This window comes from Muntiacus reevesi, chromosome 5 (assembly GCF_963930625.1).
Source record: "Muntiacus reevesi chromosome 5, mMunRee1.1, whole genome shotgun sequence".
NCBI classification, from domain to species: Eukaryota; Metazoa; Chordata; class Mammalia; order Artiodactyla; family Cervidae; genus Muntiacus; species Muntiacus reevesi.
The window spans coordinates 120637896-120654131 of NC_089253.1; the positions used below are offsets into that span (position 1 = coordinate 120637896).

General features: G+C 38.0%; 1 protein-coding gene across 1 annotated transcript; it reads left to right on the plus strand.

The window, feature by feature from the left end:
* Nucleotides 1-3260: 3260 nt before the first annotated feature.
* Nucleotides 3261-11844, plus strand: LOC136169423 (complement factor H-related protein 2-like). The gene is made up of 7 exons (XM_065937180.1): nt 3261-3334; nt 5824-5951; nt 6371-6565; nt 6919-7086; nt 7647-7655; nt 11033-11215; nt 11648-11844. Exons 1-7 carry the CDS (start codon nt 3261-3263, stop codon nt 11842-11844), a joined length of 954 nt encoding a protein of 317 aa, XP_065793252.1.
* Nucleotides 11845-16236: the final 4392 nt, after the last annotated feature.

Below are 16236 nucleotides of genomic sequence, written 5' to 3' on the forward strand. Positions count from 1 at the left end.
CAGAGACCAGCTAAGTCTCTGGTGTGGCACAATCCCAGGGTGAGGCCCCGCCCCCAGCGGCAGGTGATTCCTCTGACACTTCAGTCATGGATATGCTTTCCCTGCACAATGCAGCTTTCCCTCCACACGGCGGTGATCCACAGGGCAATGCTTCTGATCGAGGAACTCATGTCACAGCAAAAGAAATGCAGCAGTAGCCTAGTGAATTTTCGAATTTGGAGTGAATATTGGAGAAGGCAATGGCAGCCCACTCCAGTACTCTTGCCTGGAAAATCCCATGAATGGAGGAGCCTGGTGGGCTGCAGTCCAAGGGGTTGCTGGGAGTTGGACACAACTGAGCAACTTCACTTTCACTTTTCACTTTCACACATTGGAGAAGGAAATGGTAACCCCCTCCAGTGTTCTTGCCTGGAGAATCCCAGGGACGGGGGAGCCTGGTGGGCTGCCGTCTATGGGATCGCACAGAGTCAGACACGACTGAAGTGACTTAGCAGCAGCAGCAATGAATATATAGGCCCAGCAACCTGAAGCAGTTCGATTGATAGAATAGTGGCTGAGCCGTTGGAAAACTCAGTTTCAGTGAGTTTCCAAGGTGTCAGTCCTTAGGCAGGTTGTGGCCATGTTCCCTCTGCTCTAAGCCAGCATCTGATATATGCTGCTGTGCCTCCTTGGGCAAGATTAACAGTACCAGGAATCCAGCGGAAATGGGAGTGACACACTCTTCTGCTGTGCTGTGCATAGTCGCCCAGTCGTGTCCGACTCTGTGCGACCCCATGGACTGTAGCCCACCAGGCACCGCTGTCCATGGGGATTCTCCAGGCAAGAATACTGGAGTGGGTTGCCATGCCCATCTCCAGGGTATCTTTGTGTGCATCTGAATATAATCACAGGAGGACCCTCTATGACCCACCTCCCAGAATATTGGCAATAAAAGCAAAAGTAAACAAATGGGACCTAATTAAACTTAAAAGCTTTTGCACAACAAAGGAAACTATACGCAAGGTGAAAAGACAGCCTTCAGAATGGGAGAAAATAATAGCAAACGAAGAAACAGACAAAGGATTAATCTCAAAAATATACAAGCAACTGCTGCAGCTCAAATCCAGAAAAATAAACGACCCAATCAAAAAATGGGCCAAAGAACTAAACAGACATTTCTCCAAAGAAGACATACAGATGACTAACAAACACATGAAAAGATGCTCAACATCACTCATTATCAGAGAAATGCAAATCAAAAACACAATGAGGTACCATTACACGCCAGTCAGGATGGCTGCTATCCAAAAGTCTACAAGCAATAAATGCTGGAGAGGGTGTGGAGCAAAGGGAACCCTCTTACACTGTTGGTGGGAATGAAAACTAGTACATCCGCTATGGAGAACAATGTGGAGATTCTTTAAAAAGCTGGAAATAGAACTGCCATATGACCCAGCAATCCCACTCCTGGACATACACGCCGAGGAAACCAGATCTGAAAGAGACACGTATACCCCAATGTTCATCGCAGCACTGTTTATAATTGCCAGGACATGGAAGCAACCTAGATGCCCATCAGCAGACAAATGGATAAGGAAGCTGTGGTACATATACACCATGGAATATTACTCAGCCATTAAAAAGAATTCATTTGAATCAGTTCTAACGAGATGGATGAAACTGGAGCCCATTATACAGAGTGAAGTAAGCCAGAAAGATAAACACCAATACAGTATAATAACACATATATATGGAATTTTAAAAGATGGTAACAATAACCCAACATGCAAAACAGAAAAAGAGACACAGATGTACAGAACAGACTTTTGGACTCTGTGGGAGAAGGTGAGGGTGGGATGTTCTGAGAGAATAGCATTGAAACATGTATATTATCAAGTGTGAAACAGATCACCAGCCCAGGCTGGATGCATGAGACAAGTGGTCGGGCCTGGTGCACTGGGAAGACCCAGAGGGATGGGGTGGGGAGGGAGGTGGGAGGGGGGATCGGGATGGGGAACACATGTAAATCCATGGCTGATTCATGTCAATATATGGCAAAAACCACTACAATATTGTAAAGTAATTAGCCTCCAACTAATAAAAATAAATGAAAATTAATTAATTAATTAATTAATTAATTAAAAGGTGCCTCAAAGCACATTAAAGAATATTTAATGTCAATAATATGCTGAAACTCTTGTACTCACTACTGTTGTCTCAAGTGAGTTTTTTAAAAAGTTGGTGCTTTCCTAAGCACCGGCTTCCCTGGTGGCTCAGACAGCAAAGAATCTGCCTGCAATGTGAGAGACCTGAGCTTGAATCCCGGGTCAGGAAGATCTCCTTGGGGAAGAAATGGCAATCCACTCCAGCATTCTTGCCTGGAGAATCCCATGGACAGAGGCTGGTGGGCTACGGTCCATGGGGTCTCAAAGAGTCAGACACGACTGAGTGACTTTCACTTTCCAAGCACAGGAAAGGATACGTGGCGGAGTAAGGTCCAAAGACATGTTGGTTTCCATAGACCCCCACAAGCCAAGTTGGCTGAAAGGACAGGAGAAAGTGATAGTGACATGGAATCAGCTATTCATATATGCTTCGCCTGGCTGAGAGAGAACGTCAATGATTTTTGAGAAGTGTTAAAGTTAGAGATTAGATTTTTATATCACTTTTGGAGCCAGTCTGTTACTGTCTTAAAAAAAAAAAAACCACAAACTTGTAAAAGTACATATCAGGGAATGAATTCAAGAAACTGTTGTGAAACCACTACTAGGAAATCAGGGGTTTTTAAAGCTCTCTGAACTTTGGTATTTACTAAGTGGCCTCACTTAACTAGCATCATATTGACAGAAATCCCCTTAAATTCAGTCACACTTGATGAGCCGCTAAACAACCAAACAACGCAACTTGAACATTTATATGAACATGCCATTGGGAATATCTAACACACTGTTACTACTCAATGTCTTCCTCCCCCTGTGAGATTTTCCTGTGCTCATGGAAAAAGTTGAAACAGATCTGAACATTCAGTTCCCCTCCTAAGTGTAACTTAATGTTTATCTACTTTCATGTTCCTCTGTAGAAATTGTCTATATCATATCATCATGATGGAGAGTAAATTTACAGGAAAATTACCTTATACTCTCCTAAGGAAAAAGAAAATAAATAAATTAATTAAGTTTTCTGGTTTTTTGAGTTTCACATCAAAAGGACTCTCAATACAAATTATGCAAATAGAGAAAGACAAATACCATATGACATCACTTACATGTGGAGTCTAAGCTATGACACAAAGGAACCTACTTATGGAACAGAAACGAACTCACAGACACGGAGAACAGACTCGTGGTCGCCAACGGTGTGGGGGAAGGAAGAATGGGGAGAGTGGGATTAGCAGACACGAGCTATTACATGTATGAAAGATAAACAACAAAACTGTACTGTATGGCGCAGGGAACTGCATTCAGTGTTGTGAGATAAACCACAACGGAAATGAATGTGAAAAAGAATATATGCATAACTGAACTATTCTACTATACAACAGAAATAAACACAACACTGTAAATCAACTATACTTCAATAAGAAATATTTTTTAAAGGGTTCTATTTTGTTTACTAACCAAAAGACAACTGTCACCTCACCCTTTCTGGGGAAAACTTCTCTTCCCTGCTGAATTACATTGGTGCACAAAATGTAATCTCTGGGTGGGTGTGTATTTCTGAACTCTCTTTTTTCTACTGATCAATTTCACTATCATTAGCCAACTAGCACACTGTGATAAACACAATATCTTAATTATAAATCTACATATCTGGTATTATGAATCTTCTTTTATTTTCAAGATTGATCTGGCCATTGGCACATGCATTTTTAAATCATATCATTAACTTTCGGAGGACAAATTGAAGAATCTTACTAGGGTCATGTTCAAAACATAAATTAATTGAGGAAAATTGACATCTTGGTGATACTAAATGTTCTATTCCAGGTTTATCATCTACTTCTTCCTTCATTTGCATTTTAACATTTTTCTCAGTTTTGTTTTACAATTTGCGGCGTAGCACTCTTCAAACATTTTCTCAAATGCATTTCTTCATAAAGTTTTCAAAGTATTTATAAAAGTCAGTGTGGCTTTTAATATTTTTCAATTTTTGTTTTTATATGAATTTTTTAATATAATAGGTCTAATAGCCTTTTTTTTTTTTGTGGAATCCTTAATTTGTAAACATTACATCATGCTATAATTATGTTTTACTCTGCCCTTACCACTTACCATCGTAATGGCTTTTTTCTTTTGCCTTAGTGAATTCAACATCATCTGGACTATTTATTATTATAAAACACTCTTCATTATTATATGGGAATTCTCTTTTTATTTTGTTTTATCTGATTTTGGAGTTTCACCCCATAAATCCTCATGTGGATTTTGTAGATAACTTAAGGAGAAATATGAAGATTTGGGGAACTTCCCCAAAAGTGGATAAATATAGGTCTCAGTTTGGTTCCATTTTTTTCAAGGGTTGGACACTTACCATTTTCTGCTTTCTTTCAGTCTGTCAAGTACTCATTGCTGTAGTTTGTATTAGTTTATAATATTTCTTTATAGAAGGGTTAGTTGCTATAAGCTATTTTTCTATTCTGGAAGTCTTAATTACATTAATAAATAATTCAGTATTTTGAAACTACTATAGTAATATTATGTAAGGAAATAATAAATAATTTTAGTGCATTAACTCTCTCACATTGGTGACTGATCTATTTTCTTCTCCTTTATACTAGTATTATATTTTCCATGTTAATTATCTGCTTGGTAATTAGATAATAGAATTTCTTGATAATAGAAATTCTCTTCTATTAAAGAATTGCACTTTAAATGATGACAAATATAATTCGTTATATAAATACACACATATAAACAAAATAAAGAATAAAAGCAATTAATAAGTTAGTGAAAGAACAGATGAAGATTCTTGAGTTATATTCTTATAAAAAGAGGATTATCACTGTGTGCATCTAAATATGTTTTAAAATTAAAAGGTGCCTCAAAGTACATTATGGAAAAGGAAATGTTTCGCAACCCACTCCAGTATCTTTGCCTGGGAAATCCCACGGACAGAGAAGCCTGGTAAGCTACAGTCTGTGGGGTCACAAAGAGTCAGACTCAAGGGAGCACACATGCAAAGCACATTAAATACTTAATGCCAAGAATACACTGAAACTCCTGTACTTATTAGTGTGATTCCAAGTGAGTTCCAAAAAAACTGGTGCTTCCCTAAGCACAAGAAAATATAGAGGGTGGAGTGAGGTTCAAATACACATCAAGTTTTATAAATCCCTACCCCACGCAAAGCTGGAGAAGGTAAGTAAGGGCCATGAGAAAGTGCTAGTGACATGGACTCGGTTACTCATCTGGCTGAGAAAGAACTGGTGCTTTTGAGACGTGTTTAATTTAAAAATTAGTGTTTTATATCACTTTGGAGGCCAGTCTAGTACTCTCCTTAAAAAGAAACAAGCTCATACAAGTACATTTGTTGTTGTTCAGTCACTCAGTTGTGTCCGACTCTTTGTGACTCCATGGACTGCAGCACACCAGACTTCCCTGTTCTTCACCAATTCCCGGAGCTTACTCAAACTCATATCCATTGAGTTGGTGATACCATCCAACCATCTTGTCCTCTGGTGTTCCCTTCTGTTTTTCCCAACAGACAAGTATATATCAGGGAATGAATTCAAGTGTTTTGAAACCACTACCGGGAATTCAGGGATTTGGCAAAGCTCTTTGAACTTTGATACTAAGTGACCTCACTTAACTAGCATCACATTGATAGATATCTCCTTAAATTCAGAGTCACACTTGATGAGCTGCTAAACGATCAAACAACACAACTGGAATATGTGCCTTTGAGAATGTCTAACAAGCTGTTACTACTCAATGTCATCCTCACCCTGTGGGTTTGCTGTGCTCATGGGCAAGGTAAGTTGAAACAGATCTGAACACTCAGCTTCCCTCTTAAGTGTAGCTTCATGTTTTATCTACTTTCATGTGTCTTTATATTTTAATAGGTGACTTGTAGAAATTGCCTGTATTGTGTCATCATGATGGAGAGTCAACTTATAGGGAAATTACCTCATACTCTAAGGAAAAAGAAAATAACTTATATTGTCTCTCTCCTCTTTTCCCCTATATAATGTCAATATTAGAAACACTTCCAAAGAACATAAACATTCTGTATTTCTCCAGGACCTTTACACCCTATTAGTTATAGACTGTCCCAGATCTCTATCACTACTACAAGTGGGATAATTAAGCTAAGAATAATAATAAATTCATCAATGGGATTATTAATATACATAGAACTATTCACTAATGTAGGATAACTTTTTTTTTTTAAGGAAGAATGTGTGATTTTCCAGAAATAAAACATGGAAGCATATATAATGAAAATAAATATAAAAAAATCTTCCCAGCTGATGTAGGGAAATATTTCTACTACACCTGTGATCACAGCTTTGTGACTCCTTCACAATCACTCTGGACTCGAATAAACTGTACAGAGGGAGGATGGTCCCCAGCACCAAAGTGCCTCAGTGAGTAAGCACCCGCCTCATCACCAGGATGAATTATCAGTGTGTCCAGTGGGTGGAGACGCTGTGCCTGAAAGAATCGCAGGGTCTGCACAGTCGTAGCAGTGGAGACCAGGGGAGCCAGCAAAGATGACCTATGACAGTCATTGTGAAAAGATGTCTGTGGAAAGTAACTTCACAAATGAAAAATGTTTTCATTATACAAGTTGGAATTAATGACATGACATACTAATTTTTTACATGCATGGCCTAATTTTTAAGAAGCAAATTTTTTGTACTCGATTTCTCTTTGGAACTTTGCAAAATGTCATATTCTTTCATTGCAAGATGAGTACCAGTCATCTTTTGCCTTTTAGGACAGTGCTTTTTTCCTTGGGTGGAAAATGGTCAATCTACGTCTTCAGGACAAACACACCGGGAAGGTGACATCGTTCACATTGTCTGTGATAGTGGCTACAGTCTCCCAAATGGTCAGAGCAATATTACATGTGGAGAAAGAGGCTGGTCCTCCCCTCCTGAATGCCGTCGTGTCTGTGAGTAACACACTGTGCTCTCGGGTCTGGTATTCATTTATATTTTATAAAGAAATAACAATATTAAGTACAGGTGATATTTCTGTTTCTACTATCGTCACCTTTTCAGTTCAAGGTTAAAACTCTGCCTAAGTAGAGCTGCAAATACCTGGGTCATCACTAGAAAATCATTTTATCTACTTACCTACATTAAATGTAGGTAATAATAGCAAACACTAGCCAAGAACACGGTGAAAAACTGTAATTCTCACATTATATAGTTTCTTCAGTGAATGATTTTTATCAGAATCAACAAATCTTGGTAATACATATTGTGCTGCTTTTGAATATACAGCATTTTAATGTAAATCCTAATAGCTTCACATAATATAACAAGGCATCAAAAGAAGCAAGTCAAAATATGGTTCTCTTATGGAACTTTAAAAGACAGCCAGTTGACTCTGACAAGGTCCTTTGGCAAGTAAGTGAATGATACATACGGAGGAAACAAAGGAAAAGAAAACTAGCCTTTTTCAATGTCAAAACCAAATTTGCCAAATTGAATATTTCAGTTACCACACGTGGCTTTTAATTCAACTTAGGATAAGCTTATTTATAATTCTGTTGAAATAGGTCATTCCAGTTGTTTAATGATCTTTCCTATTATGATGATGCATGTTTTCCATACCACCAAGCAATTCCCTGAAACTGTCTAGTTGGAAATACTGTCAGTTCCCACAGGTAAGAGCTCAGGCCCCCAAGACTTCTTCTTCCCACCCCCCCACCTCACAAGTCAGTCATAAGTCTAGCTTATCATCTGTGCTTTTGTCTACTAGCTATGTATTAGAGGTTCCCAGGACCTCTTCTTCAGGTTCAATTAATTTGCTAGAGTGGTTCACAGAACTGAAAGAAGCATTTGATTTCCCAGATTCCCAGCTTAAAGAATATAAAGAACATAACTGAGGAACACTCAGATGGAAGAGATGCACAGGGTGAGGTGTGTGGAAGGCGTGGAAATTCCAGGCCCTCATAATAGCCCCTCTTCCAGCACCCACATGCTCACCAACCAGGAATCTCTCAGAATCCCATCCTTTTTTTCTTATGGAGGTTCTATGATGGGGCAAACTGATTAACCCATCAGCAGTTGATGCGATCTGCAGCCTCTCTTCCCTCCCTGGAGGCCAGGGTTGTGGGATTGAAACTTTCAACCTTCTCATCACATGTTGGCTCCCCTGGCAACCAACTCAGGTGTTTTCCATTGTGTATATACAATGGAATACTACACAGCCACAAAAAGGAATGAAGTAGCACCATCTGTAACAACATGGATAGACCCAGAGAATATTATCCTCAGTGAAATGCACTCAACACAGAAAGACGAATATTCTATGACACCATTTATACATGGAATCTAAAAAATAATACAACTGATTGTATATGCAAAACAGAAACAGACTCACAGATATAGAAAAAAAAATTCATAGTTACCAAAAGACGGAAGGAAATAGGGAGGGGCAAGTTAGAGGTATGGGATTAAGGGTACAAACTACCATGTATTATAGAGAACAGATATGCCACAAGCGTATATGGTATAGCAGAGGGAATTACAGTCTCTGTCTTAAACTATAAGGGAGTATAATCTATAAAAGTACTGCATCACTATGCTATACACCTGAGACTAACACAGTATTGAAAACCAATTGTACCTCAGTTTAAAAAAAATCCAATTATCCTGTTTGTTCATAAGGATTCGACTGGAACTCTTATATATTGCTGGTGGGAATGTAAGATGGTACAATCACCCTGAATATCAGTATGGCAGTTTCCTATAGATTTAATCATGCATATATCAGACAGTCCAGCAATTTCACTTTTAAATATACATCAGGAAATAGTGAATACATGTTTACTCAAAGATTTGAGTTCAGATGTTCATAAATAGCTCAATTATAACTGCCACAAACTGGAAACACTTCAAAAGACAGTCAACAGAGGATAAAATGGATAAACATACTTATGTTTATATAAAGCTACCCTGCTCCACAGTGAAAAGGAGTGAGCTAATGATGCAAGACACCACAGAGCAGATGGGGCCTGAAATTTGGTGACAACAAGCAGCCAGATGTAAGAGAACGCATGCTGTATGAATCCATAAGCAAAGTTGTAGGGAGGCAGCACTGCTCCACAGGGACGGAAAACATGGGCTTCCAAGCGGGGGAGAGTTGCGGGGCAAGGGTGGGTAGAAATGGAACGGCGGAATAGTAAGCGGAGAAGCAAACTGCCTCTAGTTGGCTCTGTCACATTACACATTGTCACATCGTTGGCTGACACGTGCATTTTATTGTATGTAACTCAAATCTGAATAGAGGTGATTTTAACAATTTTAAAAGATCACCTTTATTGGGTGATTGTGGAAATGAATCTAAAAAAGAGTAGATATATGTATAAGAGATTCACTTTGCTTTCCACCTGAAATTAACACAACATTGCAAATCAACTATACTGCACTAAAAAGAAAATTTCCAGGAAGTGATACACGGATATGTATTACTGAACACCTGAAACTGGAACAGCATTTTTACTCAACTATGCTCCGATATAGAATAAATTTTTTTAAAAATGAGCATTTGCAAACCAAACATATAGGTGTCCAAAAAATTGTAATGTGATTGAATTATGAATTGAAGAAAGGAAGCAGAAGCAATCTGCTAAGCAGAGATTAATAAAATAGAGAATATACAAAATTATTAGAAACAAGAAATTCCAAACAGAAAGAAGAGAACAATTATGAAATACAAACAAAAATAGCACAGAGGTGAGAATGATGTCAGCAAGATAAAGGATAAGATGCTCCTCCTGGTATTCCACTTTCAATAATAAAAATTTAGCATCTATCCACAAAAGTACCTTTACGGCAGATGCAAGATCCAGGTTCCAGGAGACCATGAAACCCCCAGGGTACAGTCCAAACACAAGGACGACCATCTTGTTCCCTTCCAGTGTGGGTGAAAAGTCTAGCCTCACCAACTGGCCCCTGTTGATCAAAGTGAAGAGGTTGGTCTTAGGTTTACTCTGTGGTGTTTTTCTAGACTAAGTACTGTGAAAAAAAAATGTTTCTGTCTTGCTAGGTTGATCCTTTCCTGGGCCTGTGCCTAAAGAAAGCAGAACCTTCCTGTGACCTTTTTGTTTGTTAATTTTGCCTGAATGTGAGATCATTTCTGGGTTGCAATCTCAGTGCCCGGTCCTGATACATACAAAGCAAAGTGAAAGCTCCACCAACCAGTGCAGCCTAACTCTTTCAATCCCAAGGTCTCAAAACAATCTACTTCTTTTTTTTTTTCATTTATTTTTATTAGTTGGAGGCCAATTACTTATTTTCTACACTCTTCACAACCTCTTATGTTGGTTTTTATAATTCTGTTCAGTATTTTTAGTTAACAGAGGGAATATGTAGCAGAAGAAATAAGTAGAAATGTTCCCTTCTCATTTTGTCCAGACAGAAAGCCTGAAATTCCCTTCACATTATACACATTTGTAATTCCTTGAATTTTATTTAAGAAGTTGATGTTTCTCTTGGGAAAAAAATGAAAATCAATTTTAAAAGTTACTAAAGATTCAAAACCCACTGCAGTATGCTTAATATATAAGATCAAGAAACTTCCTTTGTTTATGGTAGCAATCCATCTTTCTAGCATACATTCATTAAGGAAAACATTTTTAAGTACCAGAATATCACAAAGCAGACATGTTTGTTAATGTCTAATGTATGCTTTCACATGGGGTGAAAGGAAGGCCTTAAAATTTGACTCTCAGTTTAAGTGATTAAAATTCCTTAAACGAATCATTTCTGTCATCAGAAATCATAAATCTTGATGTCACATATCGTGGTATATTTTTATTTGTTTTTTTTAACCTCTGTTTTTCTTTGATCTCTCAATAAGTCGAATTATGTTTTTAGACTCTCAAGGAAGATGTGGGCCTCCTCCTCCAATAGACAACGGAGACACTACCTCATTCCCATTACCACAGTATCCTCCGGGATCGGCTGTTGAGTACCAGTGCCAGGCCTACTATGTACTTCAGGGAGACAGATACATAGTGTGTCGGAATGGAGAGTGGTCAGAACCACCAAAGTGCTTAGGTAATATTTCCATCTTCTCATGGGTCCTGGGAAAATCAGTGTAATTGGTATAATATTTTGCTGTTTAGAATAGAAATTTTATGGATAAACAACAATTCTATTGAATGTGTGACTAAAAGATAATAATATATGAGAAAATAAAGTCTGAAAAATTATTGTTCAAGGAATCATAGCAATGAAAGATTATTGATATAAACTCAATGTGATATTGACTTCATGAATCCTTCATTATAACCCTTAATAAATTAAATGTAGTACCTCACTTTTATATCATTAATTGGAATCTACATGATGGATTTTCAGTGAACTGGCTTGGAAAAGATTTTGAGAATGAAATCCTGGACCAGTGTAGAAGATTCAACTTGGAAGTCTAAAATCCTGAAGGAAATATTTGTATACTACTTAATGTTCTATGTTTCTTTTTAACTTCAGATCCATGTGTAATTTCAGAAGAAATGATGAAACAACACAACATACAGTTAAAATGGAAAAATGATAAAAAAATTTATACTAGAACAGATGACACTATTGAATTTACGTGTAAACGTGGATATAGCCCAAGGACACCAAATCATACATTTCGAACAACCTGTCAGAAAGGAAAATTGGCGTATCCTCATTGTGAATGAAACACTGGTGAAAATGCAGTCACAAAACTGAACTTTTCATTATTAATCCAATTCTCATTTCATCAAGTAAATCAGAATTTGTGTTAAATATTATGTGGATGGTGCAATTATAATCCAGGTGATCAGCTAATCACTTCTTAAAAGCACTTCATTAACACTTGGAAAATCAAAATGCTACATGTCCTATTTATAGAACATAAAGAAGAAAGAAGAAATTTGGGAAGAAATTAGATGTAACAACTTCAGTGCCTCCTTCCATCCACCACTCTAACTTTCTAAAATATTCTCCATAACTTCTGAAGTTTTCTGAGACTTTATTTCATAAAAAATGCTTATCTCCATCCTCAAAATATCACTTCACAAACATGTAAAAACCTGTGTGTCATACCCATATTAGTCATTAGATCTAGTTTATTAAATTGGTAATTAGATTTCATTTCTTTTTATGACTGTGTAATATTCCACTGTTTTTGTACCACATCTTCTTTATCCATTTATCCATTGATACACATCTAGGTTGCTTTCATGTCTGGCTTATTGTAAATAGTGCTGCAAAGAACATTGGAGTACATGTGTCATTTTAAGTTATAAATGTTTAAATCCCTGGTTTTCTCAGGGATATCCCAGCAGTGGAATTGCTGGGTCATATGGTAGTTCTATTTTTACCTTTTAAATAACCCTCCATAGTGTTCTCCACAAGGATATATCAATTTACATCCTTGTAAATTTACATCAATTTACATCCTAACAATAGAGCAAGAGGGTTCCCTTTTCTCCACACCCTCTCCAGCATTTATTGTCTGTAGTTTTTTTCATGATGGCCACTCTGACTGGTGTGAAGTGATACATCATGGCAGTTTTGATTTGCATTTCTCTAATAATTAGTGATGTTTAGCATCTTTTCATGTGCCTCTTTCATGTATGTCTTCTTTGAAGAAAGGTCTGTTTAGGTCTTCTGCCCATTTTTTGATTGGGTTGTTTGTTATTTTTATATTGAGTTGCATGAACTATTTGTATATTTTGGAGATGAATCCTTTGTCAGTTGCTTGAGTCTGTCATGCACAGTGAAGTAAGTCAGAAAGAGAAAAAACATCATATACTAATGCATATAGGTGGAATCTAGGAAAAATGGTACAGATGAACCTCCTTGCAGGGCAGGAATAGAGACACAGTTGTGAACAAACATGTGTACACAGTGGGGGAAGGGGAAGGTAGACTAAATCGGGAGGTGAGGATTGACATATATACACTACCATGGGTAAAACAGGGAGCTAGTGGGAACCTGCTGAATAGCACGGGAAGCTCCAGCTGGCGCTCTGCGCCAGTCGAGATGGGTGGGATGAAGCGGGCTGGGGGGAGGGAGGGGACATATGTAAACATATGGCAGTTTTACCTTGTTGTACAGCAGAAATCAACACAACACTGTAAAGCAATTGTATTCCAATTAAAAAATCAGTTGCTTAGAAACATTTCAAATTTCTACAAAAACATGAACACTGAAAGATTAAAATAAAGATATAAATAAAGTAAAAATATTTTAAGGTAATACTTTGTTACTCTTTTGTTTAAATATCTATCACTATACATTGTTATAAAAAATTTTTTCTTGTGATAAGAAATTTTAAGATCTACTATCTAAGCAACTTTAAAATATGCTATTTTTAACACATTATTAGCTGTGGTTACCTGCTGTATGTTACATCCCAATGACTTTTTTTCCCCACAACTGAAAGTTTTTACTTTTTCTTCACCCATTTTGCCCAACTCCATATTCCACCTCCAGACTCTGACAACCACTAATCAGTCTTTGGTATCCTTAAGGTCAGTTTTTGGTTGGTTTATTTATTTATTTTTATGGTTTTGTTTTTGGTTCTACATGTAAGTAAGATCATATGTTCTTTGTCTTTCTCTGACATTTCATTTAGCATAATGCCAAATGCTAAAGTCCAACCAGTGAACCAGTTTACATTCTACCAAAAGGGCTTGAGGTTTCTCTTTTCATACCCCTGCTGCTGAGTCACTTCAGTTGTGTCCAACTCTGTGCAACCACATAGACGGCAGCCCACCAAGCTTCCCTGTCCCTGGGAGTCTCCTGGCAAGAATACTGGAATGGGTTACCATTTCCTTCCCCAATGCATACATGCATGCTAAGTTGCTTCAGTCGTGTCCAACTCTGTGCGACCCCATGGACAGCAGCCCGCCAGGCTCCTCTGTCTATGGGATTCTCCAGGCAAGAATACCAGAGTCAGTTGCCATTTCCTTCTCCATCATACCCCTGCTGGCACTTGTTAACTTTGTCTTTTTAACAACAGCCTTTTTGGCAGGTGTAAGGTGACATCTCACTGTGGTTTTGATCTCTTCACCTGGTTTGTGATTTGTAGTCTTTAAATGTCCTTTGTAACAAGCTGATAATCCAGTGAGTGAGCCATTTTAGTAAATTAATCAAACCCAAGAAGCGGAAAATGGGAACCTCTGATTTATAGCCAGTCAGTCAGAAGTACATGTGACAACCTGGACCCTGACTGGCATCCTGAGTTGGAAGAGGCTGTGGAACCTCCAGTTTGTAGCAGTTGGTTAGAAGCACCGGTAACAAACTGGGTTATAACTAGTGTCTGAAGTATAGGGTGATCTTATGGGACTGAGCCCTTTACCTGTGGAATCTGATTTTATCTCCGGAGAGTGTCACAATTAAATTGATTTCTTGGACACCCTGCTGGCATTTGGGAACTGCTTACTGGTGTTAGAAAGGCTTCACACAGGCACACAATCACAGTGGAATGGGGTCCAGGAACTCTTTTAGTGGGTATCCTTGTCCTTCCTGATGACAGACAAAAAAACTTTCAGCTTTTCATCATTAAATGCTATATTAGTTATGCCATGTATGGCCATTCCCTGTATACCCACTTAATTGATAGCATTAACATAAATGGATGTGGAATTTTGTTAAATGCTTTTTCTGCAACTATTGCAATGATCTTATGATTTTTATCCTTCATTGTGTTAATGTGTTATATCACAGTGGTTAGTGAATGTTGAACCATTTTTACATCCCTGGAATAAAAGCTGCCTGATCACAGCCTATGATCCTTTAATGTGTTAATGAATTGTTTGCTAATATATTACTGAATATTGTTGTATTTTTATTCACCAGGGATATTGGCCTGCAATTTTCTTTTCTTGTGGTGTCATTATCTGGCTTTAGTATCAGAGTAATGTTGGACTCTTAAAATGAATTTGGAAGAGTTTCCTTCTGTGAAATTGTGATTTATAAAAATGTATGTATAATTTGACATTCAGATGACCAAACTATATTTCTCATACATTTAGTCTCCCTACAAGGTTCGTGCTTCACAGTTCCAAAAATGAGCATAACATAAATGGATGTGGAATTTTGTTAAATGCTTTTTCTGCAACTACTGCAATGATCATATGATTTTTACTAAGTGCTGAGAGTGATAACTGTGTATATTGCTATGTTAACAAGGTGACTTTGGGAAAGCCCCTAAAACTGGGGCTGGCAGCCAGTTTTGGCTGGCAGAGCCAACCTTAAGACCAAAGTATCAGAACACTCAGCCTTATCTCCTAACCTACAGGTACAACTGCACAGACTAAGGTTATTAAGAAGTAAATGGCAACCCACTCCAGTACTCTTGCCTGGAAAATCCCATGGAAAGAGAAGCCCGGTGGGCCACAGTTCATGGGGTTGCAAAAGAGCTGGACACAGCTGAGTGACTGAGCACATTAAGAAGTAGGAAAGCTGTGGGGCCTAATTTATTTTACATATAGCAAGTTTGCAGAAGCAAAAGTAGAAAAAGCAAGACTGTTTTATAATTGTCCTAATAGTTCAGAATGCCAGGCACAAATAAAATTCATTAAAAATTTCTTTAGTCTGTAGGGAACTATTTATGATTAAAAAAAACAACTCAACAACGTGGTTATAGAGGGAACATTTATCAACATAATAAGGGCATCCAAATTGGAAAAGATGGAGTAAAACTATCACTATTTGCAGTGCTGTGTGGGACACATAATTCTCCACTGCTGTGTAACAAATTAGACCAATTGTAGCCACTTAGAATAACAGACATTTACTACCTGACAGGTCCCTAGGTCAGGAGTCTAGGGGCTGAGTTGCTGGCTCTGGCTCAAGATCTCCCCTGGAGCTGAGGTCAAAGTTTATGGCAGTGAGGAGTCCAGGGACTGTCCTGGAGCAGACTTCACCTCCAAGCTCACTTCTGGGCCCAAATTCTCCCCACATGGCCTCTCTCCACAGGGCTATCTGGTGATGGGTAGCTGGTTACTCCCAAGGAAAAAATAAGAAGAAAGAGTGAGAACACAGGCAGGATTTAAGCTGCAGGCTTTTATAACCTAATCTAGGAAGTGATACCATGT